The sequence below is a fragment of the Meles meles genome, chromosome X (genome assembly GCF_922984935.1).
Source record: "Meles meles chromosome X, mMelMel3.1 paternal haplotype, whole genome shotgun sequence".
NCBI lineage: Eukaryota > Metazoa > Chordata > Mammalia > Carnivora > Mustelidae > Meles > Meles meles.
The window spans coordinates 41,802,050-41,820,885 of NC_060087.1; the positions used below are offsets into that span (position 1 = coordinate 41,802,050).

The 18,836-nt window shown below is 45.7% G+C and overlaps 1 protein-coding gene across 3 annotated transcripts; it reads left to right on the forward strand.

Annotated features, from left to right (window-relative positions):
* The first annotated feature begins 3 nt into the window (after window positions 1–3).
* RGN (regucalcin) lies at window positions 4–16,369 on the forward strand. 3 transcript variants are annotated; one of them, XM_045996272.1, is made up of 7 exons: window positions 4–140; window positions 1,778–1,957; window positions 3,906–4,088; window positions 11,331–11,546; window positions 14,235–14,366; window positions 14,725–14,879; window positions 16,096–16,369. In XM_045996272.1, exons 2-7 carry the CDS (start codon window positions 1,795–1,797, stop codon window positions 16,144–16,146), a joined length of 900 nt encoding a protein of 299 aa, XP_045852228.1. In that variant the 5' UTR covers window positions 4–140; window positions 1,778–1,794; the 3' UTR covers window positions 16,147–16,369. The 3 variants fall into 3 exon arrangements, with proteins under 3 accessions (XP_045852228.1, XP_045852230.1, XP_045852229.1); XM_045996274.1 differs by lacking the exon at window positions 4–140 and adding an exon at window positions 228–406; XM_045996273.1 differs by lacking the exon at window positions 4–140 and adding an exon at window positions 1,367–1,478.
* Window positions 16,370–18,836: the final 2,467 nt, after the last annotated feature.

Consider the following 18,836-nt stretch of genomic DNA (forward strand, 5'->3'; position numbering starts at 1 on the left):
GAGGGGGACAGCGTTGGGGGTTGCAGTCCCCAGCCCGCCGCTCCAGGCCGCTGCCACCCACCTGCCCAGCGGCCTCGTCCCCCGCCCAGCCCTTCCGCCCCACTGCCTGACCTTTGCGCCTGCTGGAAGTCACCCGCCCGGTGAGTGCGGGGGACTGGCCGGCCTCTCCGCCCGCCCTCCAGAGAGGAAAGGTCTGACCACAGACGATCAAAAATCGCTGGGGCGGGCTGGAAGGACACCGCTCGCCCCCTCCCCCCTTGCCCTCCCAAGGACCCAGGCCCCGCGCGCGCTCCACTCTGCCCGGCCAGGAACGAGGGGGGCTCAACCTTCAGCTTCCCGGGGCCTTGCGGTCGCCCGAGGCTGCAGCGGTGCGACCCAACTGTGCCGAGGCCACTCCGCCTCACAGGTACCGCGGGTACTGCGCGGGCACCTGCCGCCGCGTGCCGGCTCCCCGCTGCGGGGCCGCGGGGCTCCGAAGCCGCAGCAGGGAGGGACTGCTGCAGGGCCCCTGGCTCGGGTTAAAAGTCGCTATTGGGAGAAGTCCCGCTTCTCGTCTGATCCTGTGCCTTATCTCAGATCGATAACATTGCAGGCCTTTGGAGCCTGTGCCAAATTGTAACAGCGAGCGAGGCTTCCAAATCCCGGTATCGGGATTTAAGATTTGAGTTGTGTTTCTTTAAAAAAAAAATTAATTTCTCGAAAGGAATATGAAACCGGAGATTATTTTCCTCCCCCCTCCGCCCCCCCCCCCGTCATGAATTCGCCCATCCGTGGGTGAGCCCACCCACTCCCAAGCAGAAAGGGAGAAGGGTGATGAGGCAGACGATTTGGGGCAGCATCTGGGCAGAGTTTGGGAAAGAGAAGAGACCCTGAAAAGTTGCCTCGTTTTCCTCTCCCACGGGGTTTCTTAGGTAATGTTTTTTTTTTTGTTTCTTTTGTTTTGTTTTTTCCTTCTCCGATCATTTTTCTTTCTCTTCTCCCTGCTCGCTGGTCACACTCTGGCCCAAACTCCCAGCATAGAATGTTCCTGCCTGTGGAGTTCAAGTCTCCTTGCCAAACTCGCACGGTGCCTGCCCTGGGTGGCAAGAACTAGCAGAGGGGCCTTCAGTACCTCCAGTAGCGCCCAGACCCGGTCCTCTTCTCCAGCCCTTCCATTGTGCCAAGCTGACAAATGGACGTTAGGTTTAATTTAGTGTATATCCCTGATGACCATATTTCTAGAAAGGCACTTTAGAAAAATGCAGAGTAGTAAAGTTCTGGCCTTTGAGCGGGCTGAGCGGGAGGGAATCGGCACCATCAGGGGATGGGGGAGGGCAGCGGGAGCTGGTGACCTGCAGGCGGGGAGGGGCCACCAATGAGGGAGGTGCCCTCCCCCCACCTCCATAGGCACCTGGACCTTCGGGGGCTAGGGCACAGGCATAAAGGGCGGCCTTCCCTCCCGCGAGCTGCCAGCTCTCTGAGGGTCACCTGCCATCAAGGTATGGATGCTGGGGTGTTGTGGGATTTTTTCCTCTCTTTGTAAAAGATAGCTTGAAAACACGCCCGGGTAAGTCGATCAGAAGATATCTCACATTATGGACCAACAGCTCGCTCTTCACTGTCCTATAAGTCTCTTTCTGCCACCGTGCCTATTTTGTCCTGATTGAGAGAACGTGTTTTTCTAGTTCTGAGAAAAACTCGGTCTGTATTGGGATCTTCCCAGGGCCTTAAGCCAGATGTGTTTTGCTGAATTTGCTCCATGCGACTACATTTTCTGTCCTCTCTTGCTACCTTCCAGACAGCTCCGTGTGGACAATGTCTTCCATTAAGATCGAGTGTGTTTTGCGGGAAAATTGCCGGTGTGGGGAGTCTCCGGTGTGGGAGGAGGCGTCCAGTTCGCTGCTCTTTGTAGATATTCCCGCAAAAAAGGTTTGCCGGTGGGATTCGCTCAGCAAGCGTGTGCAGCAAGTGACCCTGGGTAAGGATGAAGGGGCCCCCAAACCCCCACCCTGCTCTGCCCAGACAGCCGTCATTTCCCTGGGGACGCGCGGCCACCTGATGTATCATTCCCCAGGGAACTTCTTGTTGAAGCTACTAGATGTGCTTTAAAACTTCTGGAATGCCATGCTCTCTCTAGCCACACTCTGTGTCCTCCCACTTGGACCCAGGAATAAATTTGGGGTGGTCAGTACTTTCCTCTTTGGCTGTGGGTGGGGAGCGAGAGTCTTCATTTGGTGCTGACGAGGCACAGGCACGGTAGGCTGGGGACCCCAGCAAAGGCTGTCCGCCTTGGGTTGGACCAGGACCTTAATGGGCAAAAGAAAGAAAAAAAGAAAAGAGCAGGCAGAGCCCTTCTTTGAATGTAAAAAGAAGAGCTTTCAGACTTGGAAAGCATCAAGCAGGACTATCTGTTCACTGTACAATATAAGATTCAGGACAATTTCCAAAGGCATTTGACCGCGATTCTGTTTAGGGCCACTTGACTCCCAGAGGAGGGGTTTCTCATTCTATAGCCCAAGCGGAGGAGCTTGATTAGAGATAAGGAAGCTTCTTGTTTTGTGTTAGTGGGAAGAGATACCAGGAAATCCAGTGACCTTGGGACAGTCTCATTCCAGAGCTGGTGACCTCGAACTTTTTTTTTTTTTTTCAGTAAGAGGGAAAAACTTTTTAATTCACCCAGGGATGTGAGTGTGACAAGAGGCAAAGTGACTGGGACCAGAGGGGTTCAGAGCCCCAGGGGCACTGGGGTGGTGGTGGGGGGAAGTGGGGGAAGGGGGACCAATGCCTTCCCTAGTCTCTCTTTGCCAGGGTGCACACGTTAGGGGGATATTCCCACCCCAATCCAGAACCACCCCCAAAGCATGGAAGGGGCTTCTGGTATTGGTTAACTTGGGAACTTACAGAAGTGCGCTGGCAGAAGTCTCTGGGCGCAGGTCGGGATCTCTCAACACTGTCTTGCATATTCTCTGGGCCCCTCGTTGGTGGGAATCAACTTCTGAAGGGGACTTAGAGCTAAGAGCCACTTCCAGAGTACCCAGCACCTTGCACTTACTGAATAGGTGCTTAGAAAATGTTTCCAAGGGGCGCCTGGGTGGCTCAGTCCGTTAAGCTACCTGCTCAGGTCAGGATCTCAGAGCCCCAGGATTGAGCCCCAAGCTGGGCTTGGCGCTCACCTGGGAGTCTCCCTCTGCTCATCCTCCTCCACTCTCTCTCTCTCTCTGTTAAATAAATAAATAAAATCTTTTTAAAAAATGTTTTCAAATAAATTATTTTTTTGAAAGATTTTATTTATTTATTTATTTATTTGTCAGGGTTTGGGGAGAAGCTGGCTCTTCGCTGAGCAGGGAGCCTGTTGTAGGACTCGGTGCCAGAATCCTGGGATCATGACCTGAGCCGAAGGCAGACACCTAGGCGTCCCACAACTTTCAATTTAATACATAAGATAGGGCCCCTTAAAAAAGACAAGTCCTGAATGAGAGGGAGGGAGAGATGTCACAAAACCTAGTTGCCAGAACTAAGCCTGGTTTGTGTCTCTGAATTTCCTGGAGAACAGGTGAATCAAGCATCCCTTGCTCCATGATAGCTACCCTGGGAGCCCCTGTCCCCCCTACCCAGTCAAGGACCCCCCCCCAACCTTTGAATTTGATGTGGCGCCTGCCCCAGTGTATGGTGGCTGCAGTGATGCTGGAAGCTTCCAGAAGAGTTGGGTTTCATTCACGTTTCTATCTCTGCTGCCCAAGGATACTGCTCAACAAATATACTCGGTTCTGGAGCCTTCGGCTTTCCACAGAAGGGAGAGGGCACTCGCATTGCCAAAAGAGCTGGAATCTGCTCTGAATGAGATGCCAGGTGGCGGGGTGCCCGCAGGGTGCCGCTCGGCCACTGGCCCCCTTCCCGCCCTCTGACTGCTGCTTTTGCTTCTGCAGATGCCCCCGTCAGCTCCGTGGCCCTTCGCCAGGGAGGAGGCTATGTGGCCACTGTTGGGACAAAGTTCTGTGCTTTGAACTGGGAAGATCACTCAGCAGTTGCCCTGGCCTCAGTAGATGCAGACAAGAGAAACAATCGGTTCAACGATGGGAAGGTGGATCCCGCTGGGAGATACTTCGCAGGTTCAGTTGATCTCCAGCCCCTGTGAACCGAGCTTGGGAGAAAAGCCGGACTTGGGCTAAGTCTCCCAGTTGTCCTGGGAAAATGTTACTCATAATGCGTTTTGGGTTCTTCCTTTATTATTACTTGAGTGGCTTTTCACAAAACAAAACAAAAATCCCAAGGGGCACCTGGCTGGCTCAGTTGGCAGAGCAAGTGACTCTTGATCCTGGGGTCGTGAGTTCAAGTCCCACACTGGGGGTAGCGTTTCCTTAACGGAAATGTAAAAACTAAAGAAATAAATAAAGTCTATTAAAATTTCATTGCTAAAGGTAATAAATCAAATTAAAAATAATGTTAAAATGTTTTAAATCCCATGAGAAAAATTTCAGAATATCCCTTTCAGAAGTTTCTGTCTCTGGCAGAGACCAAAATGTGCATGGTACTTTTGTAGTTTAAATGAGCTTTATTTTCTTAAATTTTTAAATTTTTGTTACTTAAAAGACTTTTTAAATTTTCTTCTTTTTAAAGATTTTTTTAAAGATTTTATTTATTTATTTGACACAGAGAGAGAGCACAGGTAGGGGGAGCAGCAGGCAGAGGGAGAAGCAGGCTCCCCGTTGAGCAGAGAGCCCGATGCGGGGCTCGATCCCAGGAGCCCCTAAATGAGCTTTCAAATAGAAGTTTCATGGTTGCTGGCGATTTTTAAATTGTAAATAATTTCAAATTTACAGGGAAAGAAAAGTAAAAATAGTATGAACAACACCCATCTGCCCTTTACCTAGATCCACCTATCGTCAACGTTTTGTCCTATTTGTGTGCTCTCTCTGTATATAAACATGCTTTTCTCTAGAATCATTTGGAAGTAAGTTGCATATATCACATGTCTTAACCCTGAAAGATACTTCTATGGGAATTTTCCAAGAAAAAAGACCTGTTCTTCCCAAGAAAAATGACCACAGTACAGTTACCAACTTAAAGAAGTTCAACATTATTACGATTTTAACTGATGTCCTATCTGTACTCCAGTTTTGTCCATGAACCAAATACTGTCCTTTACAGCATTATCCCCCCTCCGGTCCGGGACCCATTCTAGGATTACGTATTGCCATTTATTTGACAGTCTCTTTAAACCTCTTTCGTCTGGGCATAGCCTTTCTTTGTTTTGTTTTGTTTTTTTTTTTTATGACACCGCTGTGTTTGAAGAATACAGTCCCACACAACTCCCCCCTTTTTAATAGAACATCCCTCATGTTCCTCTTCCTTTTGTGTTTGTGTGATGTTTCCCTGTGATTAGATTGATGCTGTATATTTGTCACTAGAATACTGCGGAGGTGACACGCTGTCTTTCTCCAGGTATCTCGTCTGGACACCATGTCCCTCATGGGTGATGTTAGTTTGGATCACCTAGTTAAGGTCTTCTCAGCTTTCTCTACTGCATCGTTACTATTTTTACAAAGATTTTATTTATTTATTTTAGATAGACGGTGGGGGTGGTGTGCAGAGGGGCAGAGGAGCTCCGCCCTGAGCACAAGCCTCTGGCAGGGCTTTATCTTATGACCCTGAGATCACGACCTGAGGTGAAAGCAAGAGTCAAAGACTTAACCAACTGAGCCGCCCAGGCGCCCCCATAGTTACTATTTTTAATTGCAATTTATGAACATGTTGTGGGGTTTATTAGTTACCTATTGCTGTGTAACAAATTACCCTGAAATTCAGTGGCTTAAAATAACATTTTTAAAGTGTTCGTTAAAATTACAAACATCGTTACTGAAGGTTAAGAATCTGGATGGGACTTAGCCAGATGGTTCTAGTTCAAGGCTGTATCATGAAGTTTCAGTCAAGATGTTGGCGGAGGCTGTAGTCTCAGAAAGGGGCTGGTGTCTCTCAAGCGGCCTGGAGGATTCACATCCAGGCTCACTCACATGGGGCCAGCAAGAGGCTTCCGGAAGTTCCTTACCACCTGGGCCTCTCTCTAGGGCTGCTCAGAACATGGCTTCCCCCAGGGCAAGTGATGAGAGAGAGAGAGAGAATGAGGACATCCAAGACAGAGGCTACAGTCTTACTATAACCAATCTCGGAAGTGACTGAACGTCACTTCTGTCATGTGCTGTTGGTCACACGGTGATAGAAGGGACTGTATCCAAAGGGTGTGAACACTGGGAGGCAGGGATCATTTGTGGCCATCTTGGAGGCTCCCCACAACACGGGGGGAGATACTTTTTTTTTTAAGATTTTTTATTTATTTATTGGACAGACAGAGATCACAAGTAGGCAGAGAGGCAGGCAGAGAAAGAGGAGGAAGCAGGCTCTCCACCGAGCAGAGAGCCCGATGTGGGGCTCGATCCCAGGACCCTGAGATCAGGACCCGAGCCGAAGGCAGAGGCTTAAACCACTGAGCCACCCAGGCGCCCCGTAGATACTTTTAAGACTGACCAAATGTCCAGGTCCTCATCAAAATGTCTCCCTTGGGTTTTACATTTGTTGATGATTCTTGCTTGAACCAATGCTGACTGTGCTGGTTGGAGAATGGCCTACATCCAGCTTTCTGTAAATGTTAACTCTAGTTTCCAATTAAATAATGCATTTCACGTATGTTTTCATTTACTTCCCCTCATAACAAGTTAGCCAGAGTTTATTCCAATCCCTGCTATGTCCACCTCCCCACACCGCCCCCTCAAACCTTGCTGCTGTGGCTCCGTCTGTTTTCTGCATGGAAGGTACTCAAGGTCTGAGCAACCGGCTGTGGCTTTCTTCCCGTCTTCCCGGGCTTGACAAAACCACAGATCTAGTCCAGGACAGGTTGAAAGATTCAAGATGAGAATCTGTTGGAAGCCCTTCTGCAAGATAAGGAAATATGATTGGATATCCCACCTGCTGTTGAAATTGATTTTCTCTCTCCCTCATGGCTGTAGTTGACAGTTCTGTGGCACTTCGTGAGACAAGATAAAGGTGTCCTCAGAAGCCTGAGTCCTTAGCCTGGAGTCCCCAGGTCTTAACTTGTGCCCTGAGGGGACCCCTTAAAATTGTAGGCAAAATTGTGGGTGTGCAGACTGGTCACGAGCATCTGCCAGAAGCACCTAAGAACCTTTTTTCTAGAGAGTTCTAGCTTTCGGCAAGTGCTAGGAGGTGTCCCTGGACCAGAAAACGGTAGGGTCATTTGATGGCACGATGGAGTCTTGAGGTGGTGGGTCAAAGCCTGAAGGTGAGTCGCCTGGGTGGCTCAGTGGTTAAGCATCTGCCTTTGGCTCAGGTCGTGATCCCGAGATCCTGAGATCGAGTCCCACGCCAGGCTCTCTGCTCAGCAGGGAGCCTACTTCTCCCTCTCCCACTCCCGCTGCTTGTGTATCCTCTCTTGCTATCTCTCTTCTCTGTCAAATAAATAAATAAAATCTTTAAAAAGAAGAAGAAGAATCCTGAAGGTGTCACCACATCCACTACTGTGTCCACTACTAGATAGTGGACTACTAGATAGGGCTCCGGCATGTTCTTTCCCACTGACGTAGAACCCTTTCCAAGCAGTGCGGAATTCACATGCATGTTCCAGGCATCTCTTTCTGTGAGGCAGACGGGGTGGGGGGGGCACGGAATATTAGTAAAACAAACCCAACTGCCCTATAGCCGGACACTGCTGCATGAAATCCTTCTCCCCTGGGAGGGAGGATTTACCCTCCTGCTTGCTATTCAAGCTTCCCAACTTTTATCCATTTTCCTTTAACTCATTCTTATTTCAAATGGAACTTGGTATACTAAATGAGCTTCCCAATTTCTTCATTACAGTCAAACTCTGCTCCGTTCCCCAAGATCACACTCAAGTCTAAGTGACTATCCTATGTGCCCTTGAGAAGAACGTGTACTCTGCCACTGTTGAGTGGAGTGTTTGGTAAATGTCACTTAGATTGGTTGATGCTGTTCAGTTTTGTTTCTTTATTGATTTTTCTATGTACTTGTATCTGTTACTGAGAGAAGGATACTGACATTTCCAACTGTAATTATGGACTTGTCTATTTCTGTTTTCAGTTCTGATTTTGGCTTTGTGTATTTTGAAGCTCTGTTGGTAAGCACGTACGAATTTAGGATTGCTATGTCCCTTGGTGAATTGACCATTTTTGCGATATGTAGGACCTCTATGTATCCCTGATAATTGTCTTTGCTTTAAGTATATTTTGTCTGATGTTAACATAGCCCCTCCAGCTAATATTTTAATCAATATTTGTGTGGTATAGCCTTTCCCATCCTTTCACTTTTACACGATCTGTATCCCTATATCTGAAATGAGTTTCTTATAACCAGCAAATAGCTGGGCTTTTAAAAAATTCGTCTTAACAATAACTTAATGTATTTAGGTTCTTTACATTTCGTGTATTTAGTGTAATTATTAATATGCTTTGACTTAGATCTACCATTTTGTTATTTGTTTTCTCTTCTTTCTCCCTGTATTTTTTGTTCCTCCCGTTTCCCCTTTCCTGCCTCCTTTTGGGTTGAGTGAACCTTCTTTTAGAATTCAATTTTAATTTACTCATGGGGATCTTTCGCTGTATCTCTCTATGTAGTTTTTTAAGGGTTTCTGAAGGGATTGCAAAATACACAGTTAACTTTTTGCAGTCTGTCTAGAACCAAGATTTACCACTTTGATTAACACTTCTTTATGCTATAGTTCCCTTTATAGACATACATATAAATCCCGTGAGAAAACATAATTTTTGCTTTTAACAATCAGAAATATTTTAAAGAACTGGGGCGCCTGGCTGGCTCAGTTGGTGGAGCGTGCGACTCTTGATCTTGAGGTTGTGAGTTCAAGCCCCATGTTGGGTATAGAGATTACTTAAAAATCTTTAAAAAATGGAATCTTCAACAAAAGAAAAGAAATATTTTCAAGAACTTAAAGGAGAAGAACACCCTATTATATTTACTCTTTCTATTGTTCTTCCTTCATTCTGATGTTCCAAGCTTCCTTTTGGTATCATTTCCCTTCCCTTTAGCAATTCTGTTAGAGCAGGTCTGCTGGATGTGAATTCTCCCAGTTTTACTTCATATGAGAATATCTTTATTTCACCTTCATTCTTGAAAGATATTTTCACTGAATATAGAATACTAGTCTGACAGTTTTTTCCTCTTTCGGCAAATGAAAAATGTGTGCCTTCCAGGGCGTCTGGGTGGCTCAGTCCCATTACGTGTCTGACTCTTGATCTCAGCTCAGCTCTTGATCTCAGGGTCATGAGTTCAAGGCCCTCTGCTGGGCCCTGCGCTGGGCAGGGAACCTACTTTAGAAAAAGAAAAAGGAAAAGGAAAAAAAAGCATCACTTCCTTCTGGCCTCCGTGGCTCCTCGTAAAATATCAACAGTTATTGAAATCATTATTCTTGATATGTTATATGTCATTTTTCTTTCTTTCTTAGGGATTTCTATTTGACTTTGGTTTCAGAATTCTGATTTTGGTGTGTCTGGGTATAGATTTCTTTGGGACTATCTCCTGTTTGGGGCTTGCTCAGCTTGAACCTGTAGTTTTCTGCAATGTTGTCCACATTGGATAATTTCCTTTTTTATATTTTTTAGGATTTTAGGTTTTTTAAAGTAATCTCTAGGCCCAACATGGGGCTCCAACTCACAACCGCAAGATCAGGAATCACATGCTCTACTCACTGAGCCAGCCAAGTGCCCCTGGATAATCTCTATTGACCTGTCATTCACTACACTAACTCTTTTCCTTTGTCATCTCTAGCCTGCTAGCAAAATCCATCCAGGCAGTTTCTCTATTTCGGTTATTTTCTTTTTTCAGTTCTAAAATTTTTATTTGGCCCTTTGTTGTGTTTTGACTTCTTTGCATTACCAAGTCATATTGGATAGTATTTGTGACTTTGTGACTATTATTTTGAGACCCTGGTCTTTAAATCCTGCAGAGAATGTTGATACATTTGTCCTCATGAGCTATCTGTATATGTTTAGGTTCAGAAGGTTTACCAGAAAAGCTCTAGCCTGCTCTCTCTGAGCTACCGTTAAGATCTGGCCCCCATGTGGGCCACAGGGTGGCCGCCCTGAGACTTAGGAGTTCCAACCACAGCTGCATTCTCAGTCTTTGGTATGCTAATTAAAACCAGAGTCCTGCGAGTACAAGTAGGAGATGAGCCCAGGAGCTCATAAACAACCTTATGGAATTGCATTCCTAAACAGCGTCCCTCTTGACTGTCTCTAGGTACTTTCCATTTTCCTGGAGCTGTCCTTGTCATTCCTCCAGCCGGAGCCCACCCATCTCTAGGACAGTGCTCTCTCCAGAGCCAAGTAGCAGCAAGACAGAGAGAGAGAAAGAGAGACAGAGAGAAAGAGAGAGAGCATAAAAGCAGCAGTGTTTGGTTCTGCCCTTTTGGAGCTCCAGCAGGAGAGGAATGTCCCCTTCCCCTGAGTCTTGATTCCTGCACTTTCCTTGTACCCGCCACTCTGCCGTCACTACCCTTGCTGCTGCAGAGCGTGCGGACTGGAGAAAGGAGTGGAAAAGAACCAGGGCATTTCTTCCACTCTCCGAGCCTCAGGAGTTTCCTCATTTGCTCCTTGAGCCAGATCGAGAGGGTTTCTCTTGGCTCTCTGTCTTCACCACGGTGCTCGCTTCCAAGTTGGAGGCTGCATTGAGGTCAGGCTGGGACACACTGGAGGAAAAAATGGAGAACTCGCCACCAGTTAGGCAGCACTGCAAATTCCGCTGGTCTTCCCTGAGCTGCCCGATATTTTTACTTGTCAGAGTTTCTCAAATAGCCCACTGGGTGTTTTGTCCAGATTGTACAGTTGCACTCAGTGGGAGAAAGTGGGGTTGGTGGAAATGGACTCCTTCTTATCCGGAACCAGACCTGTTGGTGTAATTTTCATTGGCATCATAAGCAAGGCAGTTGTCTTTTTTTTTTTTTTAAATAAAGGACCCAGATTGGGATTGCAGAATAGTTTCCTTGAATAGAATAGGTTTTTTACAAATATTTTATTTATTTATTTTGACAGAGAGAGAGAGAGAATGAGAGGAGAGAGAACAAGCAGTGGGGAGGGGCAGAGGCAGAGGGAGAGATGGGCTCACCCCTGAACAGGGAGGCCATGTGAGACTCGATCCCAGGACACTGGGATCATGACCTGAGCCAAAGGCTGACGCTTAACCGACTGAGCCACCCAGTCGTCCTTAGTTTTCCTTGACTTCATGATGGGAAAGGAACCCTGGTCATAAAAGGTGCTGTAGGGCATGGGACAAGGTGCTGTGCAGCTAAACTCAGTGCTTTTGGGGTCTTGTAGGCACCATGGCAGAGGAGACGGCCCCCGCGGTTCTGGAGCGGCACCAGGGGTCCCTGTACTCCCTCTTTCCTGACCACCACGTGGAAAAGTATTTTGACCAGGTGGACATCTCCAATGGTTTGGATTGGTCCCTGGACCACAAAATCTTCTATTACATCGACAGCCTGTCCTACTCAGTAGATGCCTTTGACTATGACCTACAGACAGGAAAGATCTGTACGTATTTTTTCGTTATTCTTCTTAATACTGCTGGGATTTTTTTTTTCATATGTGGGTAGCTGGGAAGCTGCCTCTTCTTCCTCGACTCACATGGAAAGGCCCTTACTTGTCAAATGAAGGAAATGGCAGATGTGATCATTCCAGTAGAGTCATAATTGTCCAGACTCGACTAGGCTGCCAATCAGACCAGCGCCCTCGGCACACCTGACTCTGGCCACCGTTGGCAAAATAGGGATAGATCCTCCCCCCGCGCCCCCGCTTCTTGCCACCGTCCCTCGAAAGGGACTCACCATGCAATGGATCCTGTCCTACTAGAGGCACCTGTCGGCAGATAATGCACAGCAGAATGAGAAAAAGGAACGGAAAGCTAAGGTTGGGGGGTTGCTCCTATGTCCTTGAGTTAAGCAGAGGGAACTGCTCAGAGACGAATTAATGATCTTCCCAAGTAGAAGAGTTTAAACAGTAGCTGCCGAGTGTTCAGTTCCGGCAGTGGGTTCGACATGAGCTGTAGTTGGAAACTGGGAGGGAAGAAATTCTTGAGAAGAACTTAGGAGGGAGCACTTGAAACTGTTTCGTGAAAGGTGCCAAACCGCGAGAACAAACGCAGTAATAAAAATGACTTGAGGGGAAAAAAATCACAAGCCTCGCGTGTAGATTTAACGAGAGACAGGTTATTTCAGTACAGATGTTTTGCTTTGAAATATAGAGTGCCTTTTTTATGACTGTTTTTACCCATTTTTACTGACACATGGTTTTTAACATTTTTTGTTTCACTATACCTCGATGCAGTTACTATAATGACCTGGATTTTGTAGTGTAAAGTTCCTCTGGGGTTTGATGGGGTTTTGGGGGTTTGTTTGTTTATTTGTATAAACTGTGATTCCCCCCTTTCAGGCCAGCCAGTGGGCTCCAGAACACCCCTCCTTTCAGAAATAAGCTCTTTAATATTATGTTTTGATAGGATGATTTTGGAACATTCGGTCAGACAGAAACAGAACACACACGTCTTACTAGTTTTTGCATAGGAACCGTTCACATGGTACCATTAAGTGGCCTTCTAGATCTTGGAGTTAATCAAAGTCGGCATTTTTATAAGGAAAATAGCAAAGGTCTAACCGCAGACCGAAAAGTCCCCGAGGAGGGTATGCAGGGTTTCAGTTCGGCTCAACCTCAAAAAGAACTACTGTTATTTTATTAAGAATTCTAGGGGCGCCTGGGTGGCTCAGTCATTAAGCATCTGCCTTCACCTCAGGTCATGATCCCAGAGTCCTGGGATCCAACCCCACGTCGGGTGTCAGGCTCCCTGCTTCGCCCTCTCCCTCCGCTTGCTGCTCCTCCTGCTTGTGCTCTCTCTCTCTGTCAAATAAATAAATAAAATCTTAAATAAAGAATTCTACTTTTTTCCTGCTTAGACAAATATGTCTGTACCCAAACCAAAGAGAGTGTAATCACCCCCAAATCATGTGGTAAAAAAAATTCTTAGTTGAGGAGTGCCCACTCATGTTTCTGGACATTTTTGTTTTATTTTTAAAAAAAAATTTTTTTAGCCATTGCTGCAATAAACATTGGGGTACAGATGGCCCTTCTTTTCACTACATCTGTATCTTTGGGGTAAATACCCAGCAGTGCAATTGCAGGGTCATAGGGAAGCTCTATTCTTAATTTCTTCAGGAATCTCCACACTGTTCTCCAAAGTGGCTGCACTAACTTGCATTCCCACCAACAGTGTCAGAGGGTTCCCCTTTCTCCACATCCTCTCCAACACACGTTGTTTCCTGTCTTGCTAATTTTGGCCATTCTAACTGGGGTCAGGTGGTATCTCAATGTGGTTTTAATTTGAATCTCCCTGATGGCTAGTGATGATGAACATTTTTTCATGTGTCTGATAGCCGTTTGTATGTCTTCGCTGGAGAAGTGTCTGTTCATATCTTCTGCCCATTTTTTGATAGGATTATCTGTTTTGTGTATGCTGAGCGAAATAAGTCAAGCAGAAAGAGTCAAGTATCATATGGTCTCACTTATTTGTGGAGCATAACAAATAACATGGAGGACATGGGGAGATGGAGAGGAGAGGGATTTGAGGGAAACTGGAAGGGGAGATGAACCATGAGAGACTATGGACTCTGAAAAACAACCAGAGGGTTTTGAAGGGGCGGGGGGGGGGGTGGGAGGTTGAGGAACCAGGTGGTGGGTAATAGGGAGGGCACGTACTGCATGGAGCACTGGGTGTGAGGCCAAAACAATGAACACTGTTATGCTGTAAATAAACAAATAAAAAAAATTAATTCCAGTTCAAACAGAGGAAAATCCTGATTAAAAAAAATTTTTTTAAGATTTTATTTTTTTATCTGAGAAAGAGAGCACAAGCAGGGGGAGTGGCAGGCAGAGGGAGAGGGAGAAGCAGCCTCTCTGCTGAGCAGAGAGCCCAAGGCAGGGCTCCATCCCGGGACCCCGGGATCATGACCTGAGCCGAAGGCAGATGCTGAAGCGGCTGAGCCACCCACGCGCCCTGGACGTTTTTGTTTCTAGAGTTAGGAATTCTTCTGAACTATCCTGCATGCCAGACTCCGGATCAGCAAAGGTGATGAGGATTTACAGTCAGCTGGAGAGCTCCTGGTCTGAGGCTCAGCATTGAGTGGCCTATTGTTTTGTTGTGTGTGTGTGTGTTTGTTTTTCTAACCCTAGCCAACCGCAGAAGTATTTACAAGCTGGAGAAAGAAGAGCAAATTCCAGATGGGATGTGTATCGATGCGGAAGGGAAGCTCTGGGTAGCCTGTTACAATGGAGGGAGAGTGATTCGTTTAGACCCTGAGACAGGTAGGCCTGCAGCAAAATTAAAAAAAAAAAAAAAATCCCTGCCGTGTCTAGAAAAAATGAGACACTAGCAACTAGAGAAACTTCATTACTGATAATGTTATCTAGAGATACATTCAGAGGTCTCAGTAGAATAACTTTGGAAATAAAGGCCCAAGATAGCACCCCAAACTTAGAGTCAGAACTTCTTTTCCTGTGGAGGTAAGTCTTTTTGGCTGAAACAGATTGTCAGGGAAGGTTGGTTAAATGACCTCCACAACGCTTTTTGAATTTCGCTGATCTTCTGCAAGAGGTCCTGAATGGTTGTGCAGGTTGGAAATTTGCTAGAGCTGGGCTTTCAATAAAATATTTGGTGATCTAGGGAAAAGACTCCAAACTGTGAAGTTGCCTGTTGTTAAAACAACTTCGTGCTGCTTTGGAGGGAAGGACTACTCTGAAATGTATGTGACCTGTGCACGGGACGGAATGGACCCCGAGGGTCTTCTGCAACAGCCTGAAGCTGGTGGGATCTTCAAGGTGATCTGGCTCTTTCTTTTACTTTGAGGGTGAGGTGGGAGATCCTTGGCTATGTAACTGAGTGATTACTGCATTTTCTTTTTTTTCTTTTATTTATTTGAGACGACGAGAGAGAGAGAGAGCATGAGCAGGGAGAGGGGTAAAGGGAGAAGGAGAAGCAGATTCCCCACTGAGCAGGGAGCCCGATGCAGGGTTGGATCCACCCAGGGATCATGAGCCAAATGCAGACACCCAAGTGACTGAGCCACCCAGGTGACCCGATGAGTGCTTTTTCTTACTTCCAAAACATAATTCTATTTAGCATTTTTTTAGCAGGAGAGCACGAACGAGTGAGCACATATGGGTGTGTATGTGCACATACAAGTTGGGCAGGGAGGACAGAGGGGGAAAGAGAAAACCCTGACACAGGGCTTGATCTCAAGACCCTGAGATCATGACCTGAGCCAAAGGCAGAGGCTTAACCAAACCACCCATTTTTAAGCTCACCATGCTAGATTTTTTATTTAGATTTCCTAGACTGTAAGTCCAAGATAATGTTTAGCCTACTTTGCAATACGCCTGAGTGATTCGGTTAAGCATCTGACTTTGGCTCAGGTCATGATCCCAAGTCCTAGGATCCAGCCTGGCATTGATCCTGCTGAGCAGGAAGCCTGCTTATCCCTCTCCCTGCCACTCCCCTTGCTTGTGCTAACTCCCTCGATCTCTGACAAATAAAATCTTTGAAAAAAGAAAAGAAATACGAAGTTGGTATAAATAAATTCACTTGTAAATCCAAGTTAATTGGGGTACCTGGGTGGTTCAGTAATTCAGCATCTGCCTTCAGGTCAGGTCATGATCCCAGGGTCCTGGGGGTCCTGGGACCAGAACCCCCACTGGGCGGCCTCCTCAGCGGGAAGCCTGCTTCACCCTCTCCCATTCCGCCTGCGTATATTCCTTCTTTCTTGCTGTCTCTCTCTCACTCTCTCTCTCTGTCAGATAAATAAATAAATAAATAAAAGCTTAAAAAATCCAAATTAATGACAGATGGTTGCTAGTTGGATTATTATAAGTGTGAATATTTGAGTTCAACCTGCCCTAATCAAGTAGTTCCTTTTTAAGTAGGAAATAGAACAAGGACAATTAGTGGCTGAATATATTATCAAGAATCAAAAAAATGCTTTTGAAAAATACTTGTGAACTACCTTTCAGAAAAGTTTTTCTCTTTTCTTTTTAACAGATAACTGGCCTGGGGGTCAAAGGAATTCCTCCCTATCCTTATGCGGGATGAGTGGCGGGCCTTCTTTCCTACTGGAGGAAATTTCGAAGACGCGTAGAAAATTCGAGAGCTGCAATTTCAATCTAGTTACAAAAAATTAAATGATATTATTAAGAGGGTTAATTTCTTCTTACAATTTTTAAAACATTTTCATAACGACGGGTCGTTTTGATAACATACTAAAAAGCCTTCCGCAAATGTATTATAGAAATATAGAGAACTATTCAAATGTCAACCAGCCTCGTGGTTCTTTGCAAATTGCTAGAAGGGGACGGGGGGACCATGTCTGCTACGCATTCCATACTTATTATACTTGAAGGTTCAAAAAATAATACGTAATATCTTAGTAATGACTTACTCTGATTATGTTCCTTTTTATTTTCATCATAAACTTAAAGAATATACTGCGGTGCTAACCTCCCTTCACATTGTTCTTCCTACGTGCCATGTATCGCAAGCTAAAATAGTACTGGAGGATAAGAATTAAACACTGGCAAAATCCATGACTCCAACTGCCACCTAATAAATGTAGAAGCCATATATCACTTTATAAGAATACTTTTTTAAAAATAGCTTTACTGAGGGGCATCTAGGTGGCTCAGTCAGTGAAGTCTCTAGTTGCAGCTCAGGTCATGATCCCAGGGTTCTGGGATCAAGCCCTATTTTGGGCTTCCCGCTCAGCTGGGAGCCTGCTTCTCCCTCTCCCTCTGCTACTCCCCCCCCCCATTCATGCTCATTCGATCTCTTTCAAATAAATAAAGTTTTTTTCAAAATAGCTTTATTGAGTCATAATTGACCTACACATATTTCAAGTGTACAATCTGATAACTCTGACATACGTACATTCTTTTTTTTTTTAATTTATTTGACAGAGAGAGAGATCACAAGTAGGCAGAGAGGCAGGCAGAGAGAGAGGAGGAAGCAGGCTCCCTGCGGAGCAGAGAGCCCAACGCGGGGCTCGATCTCAGGACCCTGAGATCATGACCCGAGCCGAAGGCAGCGGCTTAATCCACTGAGCCACCCAGGCGCCCCTGACATACGTACATTAAGGAAACCAACACCACAAGCAAGATAACGAATCTGTCCACCACCCCAAGACTTGCCCAGTGTCCCTTGGTAATCCTTTCCTTTGGTCCCTCTGTATGTCTGCCTTCATCCCCAGGAAAACACTGATCTGATTTCTGTCCCTATTAATTAGTTTTAAAACTGGGTAGTGTGATTTCTCCAATTTTGTCCTTTTCCAAAACTGTCTTGGCTAGGGTCGCCTGGGTGACTCAGTTGGTTAAGCGTCTTGCCTCCAGCTCAGGTCATGATCCCAGGATCCTGGGGTCCTGGGGCCAGAACCCCCACTGGGCTGCCTGCTAAGCAGGAAGCCTGCTTCTGCCTCTCCCACTCCGCCTGCCTGTATTCCTTCTTTCTTGCTGTCTCTGTCTCACTCTCTCTCTGTCAGATAAATAAATAAATAAAAGCTTTAAAAAATCTAAATTAATGGCAGATGGTTCCCAGTTGGACTATTATCAATGTGAGAATTTGATTCAACCTGCCCTAATCAAGTAGTTCCTTTTTTTTTTTAAGATTTCATTTATTTCTTTCACAGAGATAACAAGTAGGCAGAGAGGCAGGCAGAGAGAATGAGAGAGAAGCAGGCTCCCTGCCAAGCAGAGAGCCCCATGCGGGACTCGATCCCACAACCCTGAGATCATGACCTGAGCTGAAGGCAGTGGCTTAAACCACTGAGCCACCCAGGCGCCACTCAAGTAGTTCCTTTCTAAGATAGGAAATAAAGCCAGGATAGTTGGTGGCTAAATATATTATCATGAATCATAAAAATGCTTTTGAAAACTACTTGTGAACTACCTTTCAGAAAAGTTTTTCTCTTTTCTTTTTTTAACAGATAACTGGCCTGGGGGTCAAAGGAATTCCTCCCCATCCCTATGCAGGTTGAGTGGCGGACCTTCTTTCCTACTAGAGGAACTTTTGAAGACACGTAGAAAATTCGAGAGCTGAGATTTCAATCTAGTTACAAAAAATTAAAGAAATGATATTATTAAGAGGGTTAATTTCTTTTTACAATTTTAAAAACATTTTCATAAGGGGTGACAGGTCGTTTTGATAACATACTAAAAAGCCTTCCGCAAAGGTATTATAGAAATATAGAGAACTGTTCAAATGTCAACCAGACTCTTGGTTCTTTGCAAATTGCTAGAAGGGGACGGGGGGACCATGTCTGTTCCGCATTCCATACTTATTATACTTGAAGGTTCAAAAAATAATACGTAATATCTTAGTAATGACTTACTCTGATTATGATCCTTTTTATGTTCATCATAAACTTAAAGAATATACTGTGGTGCTAACCTCCCTTCACATTGTTCTTCCTACGTGCCATGTTTCGCAAGCTAAAATATTACTGGAGGATAAGAATTAAACACTGGCAAAATCCATGACTCCAACTGCCACCTAATAAATGTAGAAGCCATATATCACTTTATAAGAATACTTTTTTAAAAATAGCTTCACTGAGGGGCATCTAGGTGGCTCAGTCAGTGAAGTCTCTGGTTTCAGCTCAGGTCATGATCCCAGGGTCCTGGGATCAAGCCCTACATTGGGCTTCCCGCTCAGCTGGGAGCCTGCTTCTCCCTCTCCCTCTGCCACTCCCCCCGATTCATGCTCATTCGATCTCTTTCAAATTAATAAATTCT

Bases quoted from the DNA above. Each gene is read 5' to 3' on its own strand.
- RGN (XM_045996272.1), top strand. From the start codon at position 1,795: ATGTCTTCCATTAAGATCGAGTGTGTTTTGCGGGAAAATTGCCGGTGT. The intron at 1,958-3,905 runs GTAAGGATGAAG...TTGCTTCTGCAG, and splicing joins TGTGCAGCAAGTGACCCTGG to ATGCCCCCGTCAGCTCCGTG. The intron at 14,880-16,095 runs GTGATCTGGCTC...TCTTTTTAACAG, and splicing joins AAGCTGGTGGGATCTTCAAG to ATAACTGGCCTGGGGGTCAA.